General features: G+C 50.9%; 9 protein-coding genes across 9 annotated transcripts; 7 read left to right on the top strand and 2 right to left on the bottom strand.

Moving 5' to 3' along the window:
* Positions 1-865: 865 nt before the first annotated feature.
* Positions 866-2,423, top strand: N7443_006612 (DUF1593 domain-containing protein; the record flags this gene model as incomplete). Its single annotated transcript, XM_056886668.1, has 2 exons — positions 866-1,234; positions 1,290-2,423. 2 exons carry the CDS (start codon positions 866-868, stop codon positions 2,421-2,423), a joined length of 1,503 nt encoding a protein of 500 aa, XP_056740317.1.
* An 823-nt stretch (positions 2,424-3,246) lies between these two features.
* nbp35 (Fe-S cluster-binding ATPase) lies at positions 3,247-4,330 on the bottom strand (the record flags this gene model as incomplete). Its single annotated transcript, XM_056886667.1, has 2 exons — positions 3,247-4,193; positions 4,246-4,330. 2 exons carry the CDS (start codon positions 4,328-4,330, stop codon positions 3,247-3,249), a joined length of 1,032 nt encoding a protein of 343 aa, XP_056740316.1.
* An 846-nt stretch (positions 4,331-5,176) lies between these two features.
* On the bottom strand, positions 5,177-5,407 carry N7443_006610 (Spc97/Spc98; the record flags this gene model as incomplete). Its single annotated transcript, XM_056886666.1, has 1 exon — positions 5,177-5,407. One exon carries the CDS (start codon positions 5,405-5,407, stop codon positions 5,177-5,179), a length of 231 nt encoding a protein of 76 aa, XP_056740315.1.
* Positions 5,408-5,809: 402 nt separating this feature from the next.
* N7443_006609 (phosphatidylethanolamine N-methyltransferase) lies at positions 5,810-8,973 on the top strand (the record flags this gene model as incomplete). Its single annotated transcript, XM_056886665.1, has 4 exons — positions 5,810-5,981; positions 6,116-8,711; positions 8,763-8,853; positions 8,908-8,973. The coding sequence occupies 4 exons, from the start codon at positions 5,810-5,812 to the stop codon at positions 8,971-8,973; spliced, it is 2,925 nt and encodes a 974-aa protein (XP_056740314.1).
* A 1,650-nt stretch (positions 8,974-10,623) lies between these two features.
* Positions 10,624-11,630, top strand: N7443_006608 (3' exoribonuclease family protein; the record flags this gene model as incomplete). Its single annotated transcript, XM_056886664.1, has 2 exons — positions 10,624-10,762; positions 10,822-11,630. 2 exons carry the CDS (start codon positions 10,624-10,626, stop codon positions 11,628-11,630), a joined length of 948 nt encoding a protein of 315 aa, XP_056740313.1.
* A 277-nt stretch (positions 11,631-11,907) lies between these two features.
* N7443_006607 (uncharacterized protein) lies at positions 11,908-12,333 on the top strand (the record flags this gene model as incomplete). The annotated part of the gene is made up of 2 exons (XM_056886663.1): positions 11,908-12,027; positions 12,100-12,333. 2 exons carry the CDS (start codon positions 11,908-11,910, stop codon positions 12,331-12,333), a joined length of 354 nt encoding a protein of 117 aa, XP_056740312.1.
* Positions 12,334-12,762: 429 nt separating this feature from the next.
* N7443_006606 (uncharacterized protein) lies at positions 12,763-13,310 on the top strand (the record flags this gene model as incomplete). Its single annotated transcript, XM_056886662.1, has 2 exons — positions 12,763-12,933; positions 13,029-13,310. 2 exons carry the CDS (start codon positions 12,763-12,765, stop codon positions 13,308-13,310), a joined length of 453 nt encoding a protein of 150 aa, XP_056740311.1.
* A 907-nt stretch (positions 13,311-14,217) lies between these two features.
* Positions 14,218-15,297, top strand: N7443_006605 (uncharacterized protein; the record flags this gene model as incomplete). The annotated part of the gene is made up of 2 exons (XM_056886661.1): positions 14,218-14,530; positions 14,771-15,297. 2 exons carry the CDS (start codon positions 14,218-14,220, stop codon positions 15,295-15,297), a joined length of 840 nt encoding a protein of 279 aa, XP_056740310.1.
* Positions 15,298-16,064: 767 nt separating this feature from the next.
* On the top strand, positions 16,065-18,074 carry N7443_006604 (uncharacterized protein; the record flags this gene model as incomplete). The annotated part of the gene is made up of 1 exon (XM_056886660.1): positions 16,065-18,074. One exon carries the CDS (start codon positions 16,065-16,067, stop codon positions 18,072-18,074), a length of 2,010 nt encoding a protein of 669 aa, XP_056740309.1.
* Positions 18,075-18,231: the final 157 nt, after the last annotated feature.

Here is an 18,231-nt window from a genome sequence, read left to right as displayed (position 1 = left end):
AAAATTGTTCGCTTTGACAAGCTTATGAATAACCTGGTCAAATTCAAGATTTGATGGGGTTGATATGTGGAGGGGATTCCAGACTCCTTCCGGAAAGCAAGAGATGGAGGGTGGAAGCTTCGGTGGAAGGGTCCTACTGTAAGGGCCAAAGCATCATAATCAAAAAAAACCATTAAGAAAGGGTTACAACATTGGTTTTAGATCATTTAATCAAAAGGATCACAAATGGCCGAGTCGAAAGGTGCAGGCACAAAAGACTGCGAAGCCCTCTCGAGTTCAGCAGAGCCAAGTCTAAGCACTTCAGACCTTCTGTGAAAGATCTCTTTTGCTCACGGATATAATACATGGACTTGACTTGACTTTTCTTTTCTTTTCTTCTCGTTTTCTATTTTTTCAGAAACTCATACCTGAAGAATCTTGTGACCATTTTCTGCCCAGCAGGGAAGACTCGGCTGTAGGGGCATTCGCCTTCAGCGACTAAACGATGTCATAAACAGGCCATCATTTAGAACGATAGCAAAAGTCCACAAGATATATAAGGCGACGGTCTACCTAATCGAGCAGTTAGGAACGGCGTCGAATCTGTTTCTCCGAAATGATCGACATGGCGAGTGCTAAGAGCTTCCTATTTGGGAAACACAGCATCATATCAAGTATTCCGAACCCTTCAGTCAATCCCCGCGGGGCAGCTTCCCCACAACATGCCATCATTATGGAGGTTCTTCAGTTCATACGGCTGCGGAATGTAGAATTATGACGAGCAACAGAGCAGACATTCTTGCAGAGCTCGGCAATTACTGGGCGTATATAAGGGAGACGATGGATCCCCGTTCCCGTCACGCAGGTTACCCAGGTTTCGGTAACTATGGCAATTCTGATCGGCTTTACGATACTATGGACGCTGGCTATCCAGGTTGTCGCCAGTGTATTTAATAAGAGTATGCTTGTACCATTCCATGACAAGCCTCGCGTGTTCATTTTGTCGGATATCTCCAATGAACCCGACGACCAGGAATCATTGACCCGTTACCTGCTCTATTCCAATCAGTTCCAGACCGAGGGCATTGTCGCTGTCACTTCAACATGGCTCACCGATGAAGTTCACCCTGAGGCTATGGTGAGTGTCATCAATGCCTATGGCAATGTCACCAGTAATCTGAACCGTCATGCCCCCCTGGGTTCGCCCTATCCATCAGGTGACCACGTCCGAAGCCTTGTGCGCAAAGGCGCCGCAGTGAGTATAGTTCTATTTCTAATGCCATGTTGGCGATTCTGACATGTTGTCCAAGACCTATGGAATGAAAGCCGTAGGGAAGGACATCCCACTAAGCGATGGAGGAAAACTGCTCCTCGAGCGCCTCCAAGACGAAACCGACGAGCCCCTATGGGTCCTCGCCTGGGGTGGTACAAACGTACTCGCCCAAGTCCTATACAAAATCCATGAGAACTACTTTTCAACCAAAGCCAAAGCCATGCGCTCCAAGCTCCGCGTTTATACCATCTCTGACCAGGATGACACTGGTGCCTGGATTCGTCAACAGTACCCCGATATCTTCTATATCTCCTCGATACACGGCTGGAACCAGTACGGCCTGGCTGCATGGATCGGTATCTCTGGCGAAGACTATTACGGCGAAGATGCCGGCGGGCCCGACTTCTCTAAAGTGACGCATAAGTGGTTGCACGACAATATCCAGATCAGACCATACGGCAAAGCTGCCTACCCAGACTATGCGTATATTATGGAGGGGGATACGCCGACATTCCTGTATCTCATTCAGAATGGACTAGGCGTTCGCGAGCACCCAGATTACGGCTCTTGGGGAGGCCGGTACTCGAAAGTGAACCCATCCACGGTCTTAAACTTCAATCACTACAGCGATGCAGCGGACCGTGTTCTCGGGAAGAACAACCACACATATATTTCCAACCGGGCGACAATCTGGCGATGGAGAAATGCCTTCCAGAATGACTTCGCAGCTCGTATGCAGTGGTCTCTGCCAGCGAATATGAGTAAGCCGAACCACCACCCCGTGGTGTCAATTAACGGCAGCACCGGGCCAGTCCCGTTGAATCTCACCGTGGAAGCTGGTTCGACTGTTACCCTGGATGCATCTGCTACTTCAGACCCCGATGGTGATGCTCTGACTTTCAACTGGTTCCAGTACAAAGAATCGGGCTCAACTGATTGGAATGTTGAGGCACAGGTTCCCCAGCTGAATATTAGCACTTCAAATGGTGGTCGGCTTGCGCAGATGCCGATCCCAGCGGAGAAAGTGAGCTGCGATGGCGAAGGGGCTAATCCATCTGGATGCTGGTTGCTTCATTTGATCCTTGAGGTTACGGATAATGGGCACCATCCGTTGACTAGTTATCGTCGGGTGTTGTTGCAGACGACGAACACTACACAGACTTCAGCATAATAGGATAATCGCTCGAATTGAATTAAAATAACGCTTTCAATGTAACAAAGATAGGTAGCTGGCCGCATGGGAAGCCCGAATAATAAGTCTAACGTTAGATACAAAGTCAGTCCTCTAGCTTGTCTACGTCATCTGGAACCAGGGACCGAAATGGGTTCCCCCGATCAGGCGCAACCATAACACCAGCCGCTTAAACGCTATACCAAATCCCCAGAGAGTAACATAGACTCGGCAAATCTTCATGAGCTAAATGCGGATTACTCCAGATAAAGCTATCAAAGCTTGAAATTTCTTTCAAACATGCGCCATTCTCAATTCCTTGCTCATGAACTCGCCCACGAGTGACAGAAGCCAAGAACACTTGGATCCTGAACTTTTTATTGAGTGGCCAAACTTACCAGAGGACCCGATATCCCACACTTCCTCCTAAGTAGTCTTCCTTGAGTCTCATCGCTAGACTCAACGAAAAGCTTTCTGTATAGGTATAGTAGCAAATGAGCATGGCATGAAATTTGCGGCGATTCAGCCACCGTCGGTTTATTCAGTGCGACTATATCTCGAATGTTTGCAATAGCATGAATAGGAGGATATTAATCGATGGTAACTCAGGCCACTCTGTAGACCTGTTTCCATCTTTTGAAAAGCGCCACTTTCTTTTAACATTTGAATGGAGATGACGATGATATTGATGCAATTCGTAAACTATGTCGTATAATCCATGGTATCAAAGCAAATTCTATGTCCAAACGCCGAAGGGTGGGATCATACCATCCAAGCCACATGCAACACACGCTATAAAATGAAAGCAAGGTCTGAGACGAGCTCAAGCGACCATATCTTCAGGAAGAACATCCTCTGGGTTCTCTCCAACGGCCTCGCCGACTGCACGGACAACACGCTTGATAGCGATAGAGGCAGGGCTATCGGGGAAGCTGTCCACGAAGCTCTCGCCATAGTCACATGCCATACCGATGCGAGGATCAAGTGGAACCGCACCTAAAAACGGGATGCCCATCTTCTTCGCCAAACGACGTCCTCCGCCAGTAGTTTTACGGAAGATCTGAGATGTGGTATGGCAATTAGTGCATACAAATCCAGACATGTTCTCCACCAAACCAAGGACCTTGATTCCAGCTTTCCGGCAGAAGTCAATTTCCTTGCGGACATCCAATAAGGCTACCTCCTGCGGGGTAGTCACAACTACAGCACCATCGACACCAGACTCCTTGAGAAGTGAGTTGACAGAGAGATGCTCGTCAGAGGTACCAGGCGGCGTATCAACAATGAGATAGTCCAGCTCGCCCCAATCCACATCCTTGAGGAACTGTTTGATCAAGCCATTCTTCTTTGGCCCGCGCCAAATGACCGCATCGTCGCGATTCGGAAGCATGAACTGTACACTCATCGCGCCCAGGTTGTCCGTCACCCAGACGGGACTCCAGCCCGCGTTGCTTACATGGATCGTCTCGGCCTCCACGCCCATCATCTTGGGGATCGAGGGTCCACAGATATCGGTGTCCATGACGCCAACGGTGGACTCGGGGTTCGTGGCGAAGGCATGTGCGAGGAGACTAGTGAATGTCGATTTACCGACGCCTCCCTTTCCGGAGAGGACTAAGATCTTGTGTCTGATTTGTGAGAGGCGCTCGGTGATGATAGGGATGTCTGGGTCGGGGCCTTTGGGCGCAGTGGCGCAAATCTGTTGGTTGGGGCAGCCAGCACAAGCATCGCCTTGGCCTGCTTTCTCGGACTCGGGGCCAGGGCAATGTTCTGGAATTTATGTTAGATTCATGCACAAGACCAATTTCCCCGCGGAACATACCTGGTTCCGGTGCCACGAGGTTCGGCGCCCTCTTGGTGGATGCGGTGAGAATTGACTCGTTCGGCTCCTCCACGTAGGGTGCCATGGCGGAATGGTTTCTTCTCTCAGGTGTAAAGATAGTAAGGAGCAAGGAAGTATTCAGGTAAAGAGAAATCCATGGCCGGTGGCGGGGCGATTAGAATGCTTGATAAGCAGGCTGACTAACAAATCCGTGGCGATTGGCGGAGTTGCTTGCGGTCTCGGAGGCCTCGCTGCTTGATTTGGATCAAAGTAATGCTCGAATACTTTAAACAGCTTAAATTTCGGAGGTAAAAAGTTGAGTACTTAGTGGTCAATTGGGATTATCACGGGAAGAGTTCTTCGTACAATGAATGTGAGGGGATGGTTGGACTATCCATCAGCAGCCCACCGGCTCTAGTCCGTTCACTATACTATGTATGGGCTTTCCTGAGCCTTTTGACGACCTATCTGCTGCTAAGATTAAAATAGGATGGACTCTGCAGTGTCGATTCATTGCTCTGTCCGTGCTGTAGGCCAGCTTCAGGCAGTCTTCCAAATGGGCTAAACGAGCTCCTGGGTTAGAGTCCTGAGGGGTCATGCCACTATCCAATCATTCCGTTTAGCACCAGGTACCCGACCCCCGTAGGCCTGTCAGAACCCTAGCCATGCAAATATCTTGATTTGGGATCTCCACAGACGATCAGTGCATCGGCGCATTACATGTGGGACACTGCAGGTGAGGCCAGAAGCGGGGGTGTTGGAGTGTTGAGCCAGCGCGATATCACTGGTTCTTTAGCACTTTGGAGGGCAGTGCGAACGCCATGGTGTTACGGTATCCATTATCAATCTCTACGCACTGACATCGGCAGCCCTGGATCTGCCTTTCCAAGTGTCCTGGCGCGTTAGAAGAGATGATGTCAACCCCACTCCACTATGCATGCATGCCCTCATTCGTGGAAAGGATCCAACGTGCGCATTTCATGGCCACGGCCAAGTCACAAACCGCATACAGTAGAAAGTTTAGCGTGGCCTGTACCTGTGTTTCGGAGGTGATGGGCACATGGTTGCTCTGACATCCGCACTTGCCGCTGCGCGCATCGGTCTGGGAGCCGACACGTTGCCCAACGGATTCTGCACGAGGAAACTCGGGCTCGATAGCCATCATGCTCGTAGAGGGGGGGGCCCACGGCATTATATCGCGAGGAAACACTAGACTTAGCGTGAGAGGATCCCGTTTCTTTCCCCTTCTGCTCCATTCGGGGCCCGCAGACACTAAGGTCCTATGAGAAACTCGGATACTCAGGGTTCCACTCAACGCCAATTCCACCCATAAATACGGCACTTTCTCTCTCAACCATTTCCAAGACGTTCGAAAAGAAGACCCCTGAGATATTTACCCAGGGTAGGTATAGTACACAAAGTACGAAGTACTGAAGTACGGAGCACAAAGCACAAAGCACGTAGTTCCGTGGTTGATGCAAACAGCACAACACCGAATTGCGACCCGCTGTCACATGCTACGTCACTGATCGCAGCCCCAACAGTTTCTTTCCTCAACACCATCATGGATACGGGCCGTTCAACAGGTGCCCAGCAGCCAGATGGCTTGCGTGAAAGAGTGTCTCGCCCTGATTCAACTGGGGGTCGAGATGCTCTGAATGCCATTGGTGAGATCGACATCAAGGATGGGAATGGCAAGGACCAGAAGACCTTTGGGCGGACGCCCGCTGGAACAGGTAAGTTCGTTGTCTTCAACTCTCCCTGTGTTTCACGATGATACACATGGTACATTCGCAATATACCGTCATATCACGTCTCCCCAGACCCTTGTGGAGCTTCCCCCGCTAATCGGGTCCGTTCCGATCGACAGTGTTCACGGTGCCCCAAACCCATGATATGGTCTCCCAGCTCTTGTCGCCATCCGAACCCAAGAACATGTCCGATGCGGTTGTACTAGTGTTGTTAGCTCTCCATATTTCACTTCTCTGGGTTCTCCCAGCCGGCGCCAAGGTGCCGGTCTTTGCGGTCGTGTACCTCTTCTGGCGCGCGGCATACAATGGTGGAATTGGATGGCTGCTTCACAACCAGTCGCATCACAAGACTATGATTCGATGGGCGGAGAAGACCAAGATCTTTGTCAACCCGGCCACGGGCGAGAACCCTCATCCTACTCTGTACAATTGGATCAAGCGGGAGTTGGAAACCAAGATCCCGCAAGATTACAAGTTTGACAATGCACCCATTGAATACAACACATGGCTTGTCTTTAGACGTCTCGTGGACGTGATCCTGATGTGTGACTTTACTTCCTACTGTCTGTTTGCGATCGCTTGTGGCCACCGTCCCGTGGACGAGAGTATGATCATGACTGTCCTCCGGTGGACCGCGGGCATCGTACTCGTGTTGTTTAACCTCTGGGTCAAACTAGATGCGCATCGAGTAGTCAAGGACTATGCTTGGTACTGGGGTGACTTTTTCTATCTCATCGACCAGGAATTGACCTTCGACGGTGTATTCGAGATGGCGCCACACCCCATGTACTCGGTCGGCTACGCCGGCTACTACGGAATTTCTCTTATGGCTGCCAGCTATAAGGTTCTCCTCATCTCGATCATTGCCCATGCAGCACAATTCGTCTTCCTGATACTCGTTGAGAATCCACACATCGACAAGACCTATAATCCACCACCACCCCGAAAGCGATCCGTCTGTGTGGATTCGACCTCCAGCCTACCTCTCGACTCAGACTCCCCATCAGCGCCAACCCTGTCTGACGACCTTCCTCCCAATGCGTCTCCATCGTATTCGGCTAAGCCCCCGCCGTCGGTGCACAACCTACTCGGATTGAACAACCTGGATTTGTATAGAATTACAGATTCGTCCATTATACTTATACAATTGCTAGTATTCGCCATTGCCGCCTTGACACCGTCCACTCCACTGTATCAGTTCCTGTTCATGGTCAATGCCGTGGCTTGGCGCGCATGGTTCACGTTAGGCATCGGTTACCTTCTCAACAACCAGTCCAACAACAAATCCTGGACTAGACATTTCCTCAAATTTGGTGAAACCCCACAGGAGGCGTGGAATCAATGGAAAGGCACCTACCACCAGAGTATGATTATGTGCTACGCCAGCTTCATTGCCGCTGCATGGAAGATGTATACCTTCCCAGCCGATTGGGGTTACGGCTTGGTGCTGTTCCGTCACGTTCTTGGTGTAGGCCTCATTAGTTTGCAGCTATGGACCTCGGTCAGCATCTACGATTCCCTCGGCGAGTTTGGCTGGTTCTACGGAGATTTCTTCTTCGACGAGTCGCCCAAGCTCACTTACGATGGCATCTACCGCTTCCTTAACAACCCCGAGCGTGTTCTTGGTCTCGCAGGTGTCTGGGGTGCAGTCCTCATTACCAGCAGCGGTGCAATCACCTTCCTGGCTCTACTGAGCCACATCCTGAGCCTTGCTTTTATCCAATTCGTGGAGCGCCCACACATGCAGAAGCTGTACGGCCGCAGCATCCGCCAGGATGGAGGTGTCGTCAAGAACCTGAAGAAGTCCTTGCCTTCGCCCCTGAAGCAGTTGCATGGCAGTGTCGACAAGATGTTCGACGACTCCTTCGAGTTCATTGAAGAGATTCTGGACAATGCTCGCCCTAAGCTCGCTGCCGGTGTCAACACCTTCGTCAAAGATACCACTGCCCTCTTTCAGAAGTACCCTGCTCGTGTCACCATCTCTCGTATCGACGCTGATTTGGCCGGTCTCGACTTGGGTGACTACTCCCTCTCTGTCGAAGGCACTGAGGCCAAATCGTTCGACGAAAGCGCACAGGGTAAGGGTCGCGAAGGTGCCAATGCCCAAGCTCCCCTAGACCGCCGAGGCGACCTTAAGAACTTGACCTTTGAATACGGCGCCCCGATCAAGGTCAAGTGGACTGCTCCTCTCAACCACAGCAAGAAAGACTGGATTGGTCTCTACCGCGTTACGGATAGCTCCTCGCGGGAGGTCTCTCGTGTCTCGTCGCAGGGTCGTTGGGTCGCCACTAACGAGGGCTTCTACGACAACCTGACTTGCGAGAAGGGCATCATCACAAGTGATGTCGCTGTTCGTTCTAACATCAAGGGTGACAAGCGCGAGCTTGCATCCGGCGAAGTTGCATTCACTGGCGATAAGCTTTTCTGGACGCAGGGTGTCTTTGAGTTCCGCTACCACCACAATGGCATGCACAATGTCATGGCTATTTCCAGACCATTCGAGATTCGCATTCGTCGCTTTGATGAAGACAATCCCACTGTTGATAGCGATGGTATCGTGCAGACTGCTGTCGAGAATGCCCTGCTGCCTCTTGTCCGCAACTGTTTCGATCAAGACCCCGAGATTGCACCTGAGACCGTGGAAGAGCAGTTCGGCAGTCTCGTGGAGCGGGAAGGCAAGTTCGCCAAACGGGTTGTCTTTGCTGTTCACCAAATGTAAGTGAACCCCCCTCCACTCATTTCCGTTTCTCACTAACGTCTGCACAGGTTCGGTGTCGAGTTGGCACCTGAAGTCGTCAAGGCCGATGGTAACGTCCTCAACCTTGCTTGGAGGATATGCAATGCCAAGAAAGTTTTGGTATGTACCATCTTGCGCCCTGAATTGCAGACTCAATCTAACCCTTCCCTCCAGGCCCCCTATAGCATGTCCCGATCGAATGGCACCACAACGCCTGTCGACGTTGGGAGCAAGGAGTAAACCCAACTCCAGAAGAACCACCTACATCATGAATCGGAAAAGAAGGTGAGCGGACGCAGCGATTGTTAGAGTGGTTTCGGCGTCTGGAATATCCCGAATCGAGGTTTCACTGTTTCTTGAAGACAAACATTGTCGCTCCTAGGAGGAGCAGCAAATAAAATAAAATAGGAGGTTCAGTTTTGATTTAAACATATTGATGCTTCTCCTGGACGTTTAGGGCTGGCCTGCAAGGTGTGGGTGTCCGTCGACTTTTACGTCCTTTCTACTGAGGACCTTGAGAAACAATCGAGGACCTTTGCTTCATGACCATATTTTTGTCCCTTCATATTATTTATACTTATACACAACTTCATCTACTGCTTGTGCATACAAGATTCATCAAAAGTAGTTCATTCAAGCTCTAGCTAGTCTTTACAATATGCATCGACAACCTAAACTTGAAAAGAGTTAGCTTCAAATCTTCAAAGTCAACATCAGACATGACAGGCATGTATTTTAAATTGTAATCAGCAAGCCGGTTAACTCATCCCATCCTCTGCTAACCTCTCGAGCTAAACTCTCGTCCAAGACGGACAGCCAGCCAACCCGAGAAAAGCTAACACAAGCCGAGCGCAGTACCACATCCCAAAAAATCCCAGAGGAAGCAAACGTCGACTTAGCCCACACCTCCAGGGCTCCACAACCTTCCTCCCAGTCCGTCGTAAGACAGACTGGTCCAGTATAGGGAGTTGGAAGTATAGATCGACGCCTACGCTCTGGCACCGCTGAGATGCGGGTGCGTAACGAGAGGCGGTTCTCAAAGGAGTTCGTTGAATGGATTGACTAGTTGTCATCATACAAGGGGGGTGGTGTGGTGTGGGAGGAAGAGTGAGTATGTACCTTATGTAAAATATGGAGGCTTAGATGCAGCGACAGTGCAACTAGAAAATATAGGCTTCAAATTGTCAGCGGCGATGTCATAAACATGGGCAACAAGACAAAAATGTGGTTGAGGCATCATCAGGAGTTTTTGGTAAGGTATTTTGTTATCTTCAAAAATTTTGCAGAAGCAGAACTGAAAATTGTTTCTCATCATAGAAGAGCCAAGGAAAGGAAGGCAAAAAAAATCTCTCGCTTACCTTAGTTTCTGGGTTAGCTTCGAAAAGCTAGCGCCGACAAGCTTGGTCAGGGATAAGCAAAAATGGAAGAAGAAAAAATCCTGTCTGAAATCATGGTCAGCCCCAATGCCTTGGGTATCGAAATTGTGACAATGAAATAGCAATGGTGTCCATCAGATGGTAGTGCATGTTGTTCTTGGCTCATGGGTTGATTCGCCGAACAGAGATTTGGATCGGTCTCCTCATATGGACGGGGAGGGTGCAATTGGGGAAAGAATGGCAGGGAGACTCACAGTAATGTTAGTGGGTGATATAATAGGTCATACTCGAAGTTTAGCCACCTTGGGAAAGCTTCTTCAGCATTAAGAAGAGCTGCCAACCCAAGTTGTAAACAACACAGGAGTGTGGAAGAAAGAGAAAATGGGCGAGCGAAGAATTCGAGAAAAGGCAATGGGTGGGGTCCGGTGCAAACAGTGCAAACCCTAGATCACAATTTCCGTTTCTGGGCGCATCACCTTCGACCTTTCCATTAGTTCTTGCAACAATCACCAAAATGATGGCTGATCGGAGACGTGTCAATGGCCCGTCCGGAGGGACGAGGCCAGCTGTTTTTGCTTCGCTCGCAGAATCCGGTACCGGTGTCTCAGAGCGCGCTCAGCGCCAGCGACAACCTTCAGAGCTCCGGAAAATCTGTATGGACTCCATATATCCATGTCCATTGGCGACAGCAAGCTAACCCACATTGCTCCAGTCCTCAAGACGGGTCTTATCCCAACTGCCTCGGGCTCTTCATATCTTGAATTTGAGCCTTCCGCCTCTCTCGCCGCTGCCCGCATCAACCCTAAATCTCTGATCCCGCCCTCCTCAGCTCTGAAGCTTGCTTGCACAGTTCACGGTCCCAAGCCGTTGCCGCGGTCTGCGGCATTCTCCCCCAATCTTGTCCTGACAACACATGTCAAGTACGCGCCGTTCGCGGCGCGCAAGCGAAGGGGCCATATCCGCGATGCTAGCGAACGGGATCTTGGTGTCCACCTGGAGACTGCTCTGCGTGGCGCTATCATTGCAGAGCGCTGGCCGAAGAGTGGTCTGGATATTACTATCACTATCCTTGAAGCGGAGGATGACCGGTGGTGGGCAGATGCTCCAGACTCTCACGATGCATCATGGGGAATGATGAATGTTCTGGCGGGCTGTATCACAGCTGCATCGGCTGCTATTGCTGATGCTCATATCGATTGTCTGGACCTTGTTGCTGGCGGTGTTGCTGCCTTGGTTTCTGATGAAGAGAAGCAGTCGTCTGCGGCTCCTAAGCTCATGTTGGATGCTGATCCGGCAGAGCACCGATCCATTGTTTCAGCATGTGTTGTCGCGTACATGCCCGCACGGGATGAGATTACTGAGCTCTGGCTTAAGGGTGATAGCTCAAAGGCATCGCTTGAGAATGGAGATAAGAGATCAGTTCATGAGGCATTATTAGATGGTGCTGTTGATGCGGCTAGAGGAGCGCACACTGTTTTGGCCGAGGCCGTACGGGAGTCTCTGCTGAAGACGGTCGGATAGGCATGAATTTAGAAAAGATACCTATGCAATTAATGAAGGAAACGACATCCAATTATTCCTGCCATATTTCCTCACTCTTGGCTCTCTTTTTAAGAAGTCACGTAGCCTCTCACTTTGCACCATCTTCCGTTTCGCACCACCGTCCGCTCTCATTCCCACATCCGATTTTATCACCAAAGCAAGTTCGTTCTGCCTCAAAGGTTCCAATAAAGGACCCCATTAATTCCCGTTACTTCCCCATTACTTACTCGCACAAGACCAAATTATCGTTAACACCATGCCTAAGGCGCCGGCCAAGTCTGCTCACGCTGGCTCTCCCAAGCGAGGCGCCATGACTACTGACGACCACGTCCGTTTCCTCTGGGTCGCCATCCAGACCAAGGAGGAGAACTTCACTGTGAGTGAGATGTCTAATCATTTGCCATCCTTGTCAATCTGCCGTGGCTCCTGCTTATACATTACACTACAGCCCAACTTTGAAGCCCTCGCCGAGCAGCTTGGCATCAACGAGGGCGCAGCTCGCCAGCGCTTCCGCCGCCTGAAGCTGAAGCTCGAGGAAAAAGACCAGGAGAAGGCGACGAAGCAGAACAACCAGAAGTCCGAGAAGAAGTCCGCCGATATTGAGGGCGAGAAGGAGCCTAACGATGGCGATGACATGGAGTCTGACGACCATGTGGAGCAAGTTGTGCTCTTTGAGGGATGATTAATCGAGAAGAGGATGAGATGTGCTAGATGATCTACAGCATTCAGGATATGATGAACGGGGACGAATGGGCGTGGAAGTTGTTCCTTAGGGCTTTGCTTTTTACTATGGACACGCAGGGTCATCTACCATTTTATGAACACTCCGTTCTTGTAATCTTTCGTAGTCTCTTGGGGCTCATATGAGCGATGTAGAAATAGTCTCGTCGCATGTGCCAATTTTCGTTAGCTGTGTGTAGGCCCAAAGTAACGGTGATATGTTCTTGAACTGTCTCGTCTGCGTTCTGCTTTCTCTCACTTCTTACATTTCTTCTTCTCATTCCCGGTCTCCCCGTTCACAGGAGATCTTTACCACTTCCATTCCTATTCTTCTTCCATCACTCAACCCCGCATACATTTTCTTCATCCTCTGCGAGGACCCGAATACATCATGTCGCCAACGAAAGATGTGAACAGGGTCACTAAGAGCCCCAGCAAGAAAAAGGCAACCCAGTCGTCCGCCTCGTCTGACCCATCTACTCCCAATAAGCAGGGATATGGCCCTGTAGATGATGCGGACCTCCTCTGGGCAGTTCTGTATAAGGCCGCCGACGATCCGAAGGTAAGTTCTATTCACGATCCTGAACTCGAATTTCATGTCCCATATATTGGAAGACTTTGTAAAGTTTCAATCATGCTAAATTTGACTCTTTCCAGCCCAATTACCAGAGAGCCGCTGAGCTATTGGGCATGCCCTATACAACTCTCTTTGGTCGCTTTGCGCGGATTAAGAAGCTTCACGATGGTACCCCTGTTGTTACTCCTACCTCGAAGCAGCGCAAGGCTCACAAGTCCAAGGAAGCCCTGAAGTCTGAGATTGATGTCCTCAGGATCAAGGATGAGGATAAGACCAAGAGCGAGGTCAAGAACGAAGTCATGGTCAAGGTCGAGGTCGAGGTCGAGGCCAACGGAGAGAAGATGGATGAGGATGAAGCCTAGGTCATGTACCAGGAATGAACATGTTGCTGTCGAAGATCGGAGCCCCAAGCAGACTTGGTCAGTTTGTTAAGATGTTTTACCATGTTTGACAGGCTACATTCGAAACAAATATCGGTCGAGGAGATGGGAAAGATGGGTGATCAGAAGATGTACGGTAGCAGTAATGATCAGAAAATTCACTTCCTAATCCCCTTTTTATTATCCTTGAAACCCACTTGCTCTGTGTGTCTAAGATTGAGGGAACTTTGGCTGTAAAACCCCCTCCCCTCCGTATCCCTCACTATCCCACGACACGCATTCTTTCTTCACCTCCTTACGCATATGCACCAAGCCCTGACGTTATGCACGCACCTACCACAAACTTCGATGTATGTTTCCTCCTGTATCAATGTTTGGCCACGTGCCTCACCAACAAGATAGCATGACCAGTGACAAACAATCAAAAGAACATGCCTCCGAAGAAGGACCTAAAAGAGGTGGCCAAGCTCAGGCTGGACTTATCTAAGCGTTTGTCTCCGACCACGAGTCGTAGCCAGGCCAGGTCATGCTGGTCTGTGTAATAAGGAGGCTAGACCAAATATGTAGGGAAAGTCTGTGGGAAGGAAGGGAGAGATTAAGGCAGCTTTACAAATTTATGTATATGGCAATGGTAAATCAAACGAACATTTCATTAGCTAGCCAATGGCAGGCTGACTGGAAATGTCTTTGAGTCTCCAAACACCCTGTCGATTCCATGCTAGGGCTCACCAAGGCAGCTAATTTAGGACTGTCGGATGAGCATGCTACATGGAGTCATCGTTGACGGCATACGTCACTATTGCGAAGTATAGAAATAATGAAATACTCGAATCGAAGTAGTTATAGATTGCAGTGGATCAAAGAAATAAAATTAACGCCGGCGATCGGCATGATCCGATACAAGGCTAATGCCGTGTCTCACGCCCAGGAACTCCGTCACACGCCACTTGCAGGTATGTTCATGGACGAGGTTCCTATCGCAGAGCGATCGCCGGCAGGGAGGATATTACATCTCCATAGTGTCTCACGCCAACAGCAGAGCTTGGACGGGGTCAAAAGTACTATCGAGATCAAGATCGATCGATCAAATATACCCAAGTTTTCCGCGGACCCTGAGATGCAAGATGCAAGATTAATTATTCAGTGGATCTGGGAAGAGTACTCTGTTGATTTCAAAAAACCTAAGAATATGGGGACACGAGGTTAGTCTGCCGGAAGTGTATATACTCTGCAGGAAGTGTACGGGGCCCAATAGGTTCCAAGGTTCATGTGTCGAAAGGGGATCGATCGGCCTATTTGAATTCTGCCTAGTGTTTCGTGCAGCCCCTGACCGAACGGTTCACGACAGGCACTCGCCAGGGCTGGAGGGGAAAGCTCGAGGTCCTTCCCCCCACCTCTGAAACAGCCATCCGAAATTTGGGGCATTTGTTTTCTATGATTAGACCTCGCTAAATCGCAGTCCAATTTCGCAGACGACTCCATCGTTGATGCGCAAGACTCCATCGTTGATGCGCAAGACTCCGGAGCGTCGGAATTGCGCAGCAAACCAGGGGCATCGGTTTGCAGGATTCTGTCCAGCAACAGGGCCCACTCATTGCCGATCGACCTCGTCACACCAATCGAACCTCGTGCGGAAATTGGGAGCTCCATACTGCATCCCACATCCCACCACGTCCATCCCGAGGGCGTTTCTAGCCTTCCTGGCCGGCATTTGATCCCCATCCCACTCCTTCTCATTGGGCTTGCCTTGACCGACTGGGGCCTGGCGCGGCGACCTCCCGAACCTTCCCAAGATAGAAAACAAATAACTGGAAAAGAAAGAGAGAGAGAAACGCCTAGCGCGAGAGAGGCCGCTGCCATGGCTGGCCACAGAGACATTCGGTCATGTGGACCCTCTATGCGTCAGGCCCGTCTGAAATACCTGCGCAACCATGCACTGGACGTTGGATTCGGAGAAACGGTCGACTAGCTGCATATCCCGACTTCACAGCTGGGTTGAATTTGACGATTCCACGATCCCATCCCAGAAGCATGGAGCAGCTCGTGCCGGGTAGACTTTCCCGGGTCAACTTAAGAGACGCGCCGTTCATGTGTCAAGCTGTCGCGGCAAAAATTGGGGAACTCTTAATCTCTTAGCGTTCAAACCACATCGGCCGGGCCCCAGACGTACCCATGGAGAAAGACCGGGCACCTTTCCCCTGATCCAGACACTCCAGACACTCCAAATACGTCGTGGATCTGCACTGGCATGGTTTCCGCCGTCTGGACTTTCCTTGTCCCTCGCTTCTTTCCTTCTTTTACTTCGTGGCCATGGATTGATACCTGACCTGTATAAACGGTTTCTTCATTCTCAAGCTCTATATGCTGCCATGATTTCATTCCCCTAATTCTTCACCCTCGTGGGTCCTCTATTACCACCAATTACTAGCTTGAGATTATTTTTGGACCGCCTTCCCTGTCTCGGTTGTCCCGGCCGTCTCGTGCGCCCTTGATTATCGGCAAACTTTGTGTATGGGTTGGGGACAAACAATTCCAAAATGGTCGCCTTGAAGAAATTGTTTCTGCAAGAGCGCGCCTCGACACGGCCTGCAACGAGTATTGGAACGGGAGACAATGAGTCGGATGAACCGTACTTTAGCGGTGTTGAGGCGCAAAATAACCTCACGGCCCGTCATCTATCTGCAACACCCGCCTCCCCGGGGCTTCCCTCCCCCCGGACTCAAAGTTTCACAATCTATGGATGTGAACCAGCACTTTCAGCAGCTTGACCAGCAATTCGAAGATCTTCACCACCACCTTGCCGAAACAGCAAGACCACAATCATCCCAATCATTATCGCCATTCGTCTCACAGCACTTTGCCATTCCAAGAGTGCAAAACTCCCGCCATATCGATCTTCTAGATGCGCTTTCAGCATCAGAAAAGTACCGGCGAGAAAATAACCGCCCGGTCGCCTCCCCTCCCTCCAGTCCTTACAATGAAGATGTCGCCGAGCGGAACATGACAAGGTTCCTACGTATTCAATATCGAAGTGGATTAGCAACTTCTCGGATACTATCCGCGTTATATCAAGAGGACGTGGCAGACAGGAATATCGCTAAATATGGCGATTCTCGTTCCTCGTCATCCTTAAGCTCTCGCTCGTCTCCTCCTGCGCCTGGGGGCGCAAGCACGGTGAGCCGAACCGGTTCAAGACGGCGTGGCCCTGGAAAACGTTTCCCTGTGAAACCGAGTTGGACATCGGAAGGCGATCTGCGGACTCGCTCTGCCACTCCGGACGCAATGTCTACTGCTTCTTCACGACTGTCGCATCTAAGCCATCTTGTTCGCCAACAAAGATCAGCGCCCAGTCTGTCTCCAGAAGAGGCAGCTGCCGCGTACGAGGCGGAAGAGGATGCGCAACCAGACACGCCACGTGCTAGCCAGCGCCTTGGTGTTCCTCCTGCCTATAAACAGGGCAAAAGATGGAGCACGACACCGCTGCCAGATAGCCCTACGCTGCCCATGCCAATGGGCGATGGTGACGGCAATAATGGCTCGCGATCAGCTACGCCGGTAGGAAAACCTCCAGCTACAGCGGCTCGGACTTCCTCGTTGACCGCAAGGTCAGCTTCTCCAGCTCTAGCCTCGGGGTCGAAGTCACGAAAGAATGTTCGCGACCTTTCCATCAATACAAAACTGGCCGCTTCAGGCCGGCCGAAAATCGCGCATCGCGCCATTCAGCCCCCAACGCCTTCAAACAATGATATGAAGCGGGCTCCTAGTATCGCAGAGGTCATGAACAGCCCTCTTCCGACCTCCAGCCCTATTCCTCTGGGCCCTGATAACCCGTCGCCTCGCTTCAAGGCCTCGGAAATGATGGACCTGTTCAATAAGGCATACAGGTCTACCCAGGCTGTCAGCCCCCATCCGACCTACGAGACCTTGCAAGATGCCATTGTCCGTGAGATCAATTCTCACGAGGCGTTCCGCAATGTTCCTGTTCCTGTCGCTGGCCCTCCTTTCACACCCACTGCAACCCAGGGGAGCTTTGACCCCAAGAACATAGGGTTGAACCGCAGTGCTTCAGTCGGCTCGATATCCAGGCTCATGCGAAAGGGCTCCTTCAAGAAACACAAGTGGAACTCGGAATCCCGCCGCAGCATCTCCTCCAGCGTTCTACGACGAGGCCCCGGCCAACGAAGACACACTGACGCCCCGCCCCCAACTCCAGGCTTCCTAGCCGACATCCAAAAGGAACAAGATGGCATGCGCCCGAACACCGGCGAGGAGCTTACCTACATGGACGTCCTTATCCGTGCCGGCAACGACAACCCCTCAACATCCCACTCCAAGACTCCATTTGCATCTGCATCACGGAAACGCCACTCAGCCTCCACCTCTAATCTATCTACCCTCGCTCGATCTACCACCGAAATTTCCACCACCACAACGGGCACCGTGTATTGCATGCAAGCCCACTCAAGTTCAAATGACAGCCAAAACGAGCACGAAGACAGTGACGATGAGATCCTCCAGCTTCCAAGCGTTAGCATCTCCCCGCCCCGCGTCCAAATCGAAGGCGTAGACGAGAACAATGTCCGCTACGTAATCGACTCGTCCACCCCTGTTGATGCCGAAAAGCTCATCAATTGGCCCCAGAGAGCCCGCAACATCAGTTCTCAGATTGGCTGTGAACGCAGTCTGTCGCCGCGGACTCGGGCACGGATGCAGCTTCGCGGAGCTCGCTCTGTCGAGACTTACTAGTCGACTTCACTGCTGCCCTTTCGACGATAATGATGCCCTCACGATACCTCACAAAAAGCCTGCCTGGCTCCCGTCCAGTTTTCTTTATAGCGATTACCGAGTCTTTTGACTCGATGCGTTTGCGAAATCAAGCTTTTTCCCTTCTGCCTTTTTTTTT

The sequence above is a fragment of the Penicillium atrosanguineum genome (genome assembly GCF_028827265.1).
Source record: "Penicillium atrosanguineum strain IBT 20685 chromosome Unknown utg000005l_segment0_segment0, whole genome shotgun sequence".
Taxonomy (NCBI): Eukaryota; Fungi; Ascomycota; class Eurotiomycetes; order Eurotiales; family Aspergillaceae; genus Penicillium; species Penicillium atrosanguineum.
Note: the sequence above shows the minus strand (reverse complement) of the source record. Positions and strands in the feature narration are given on the sequence as shown.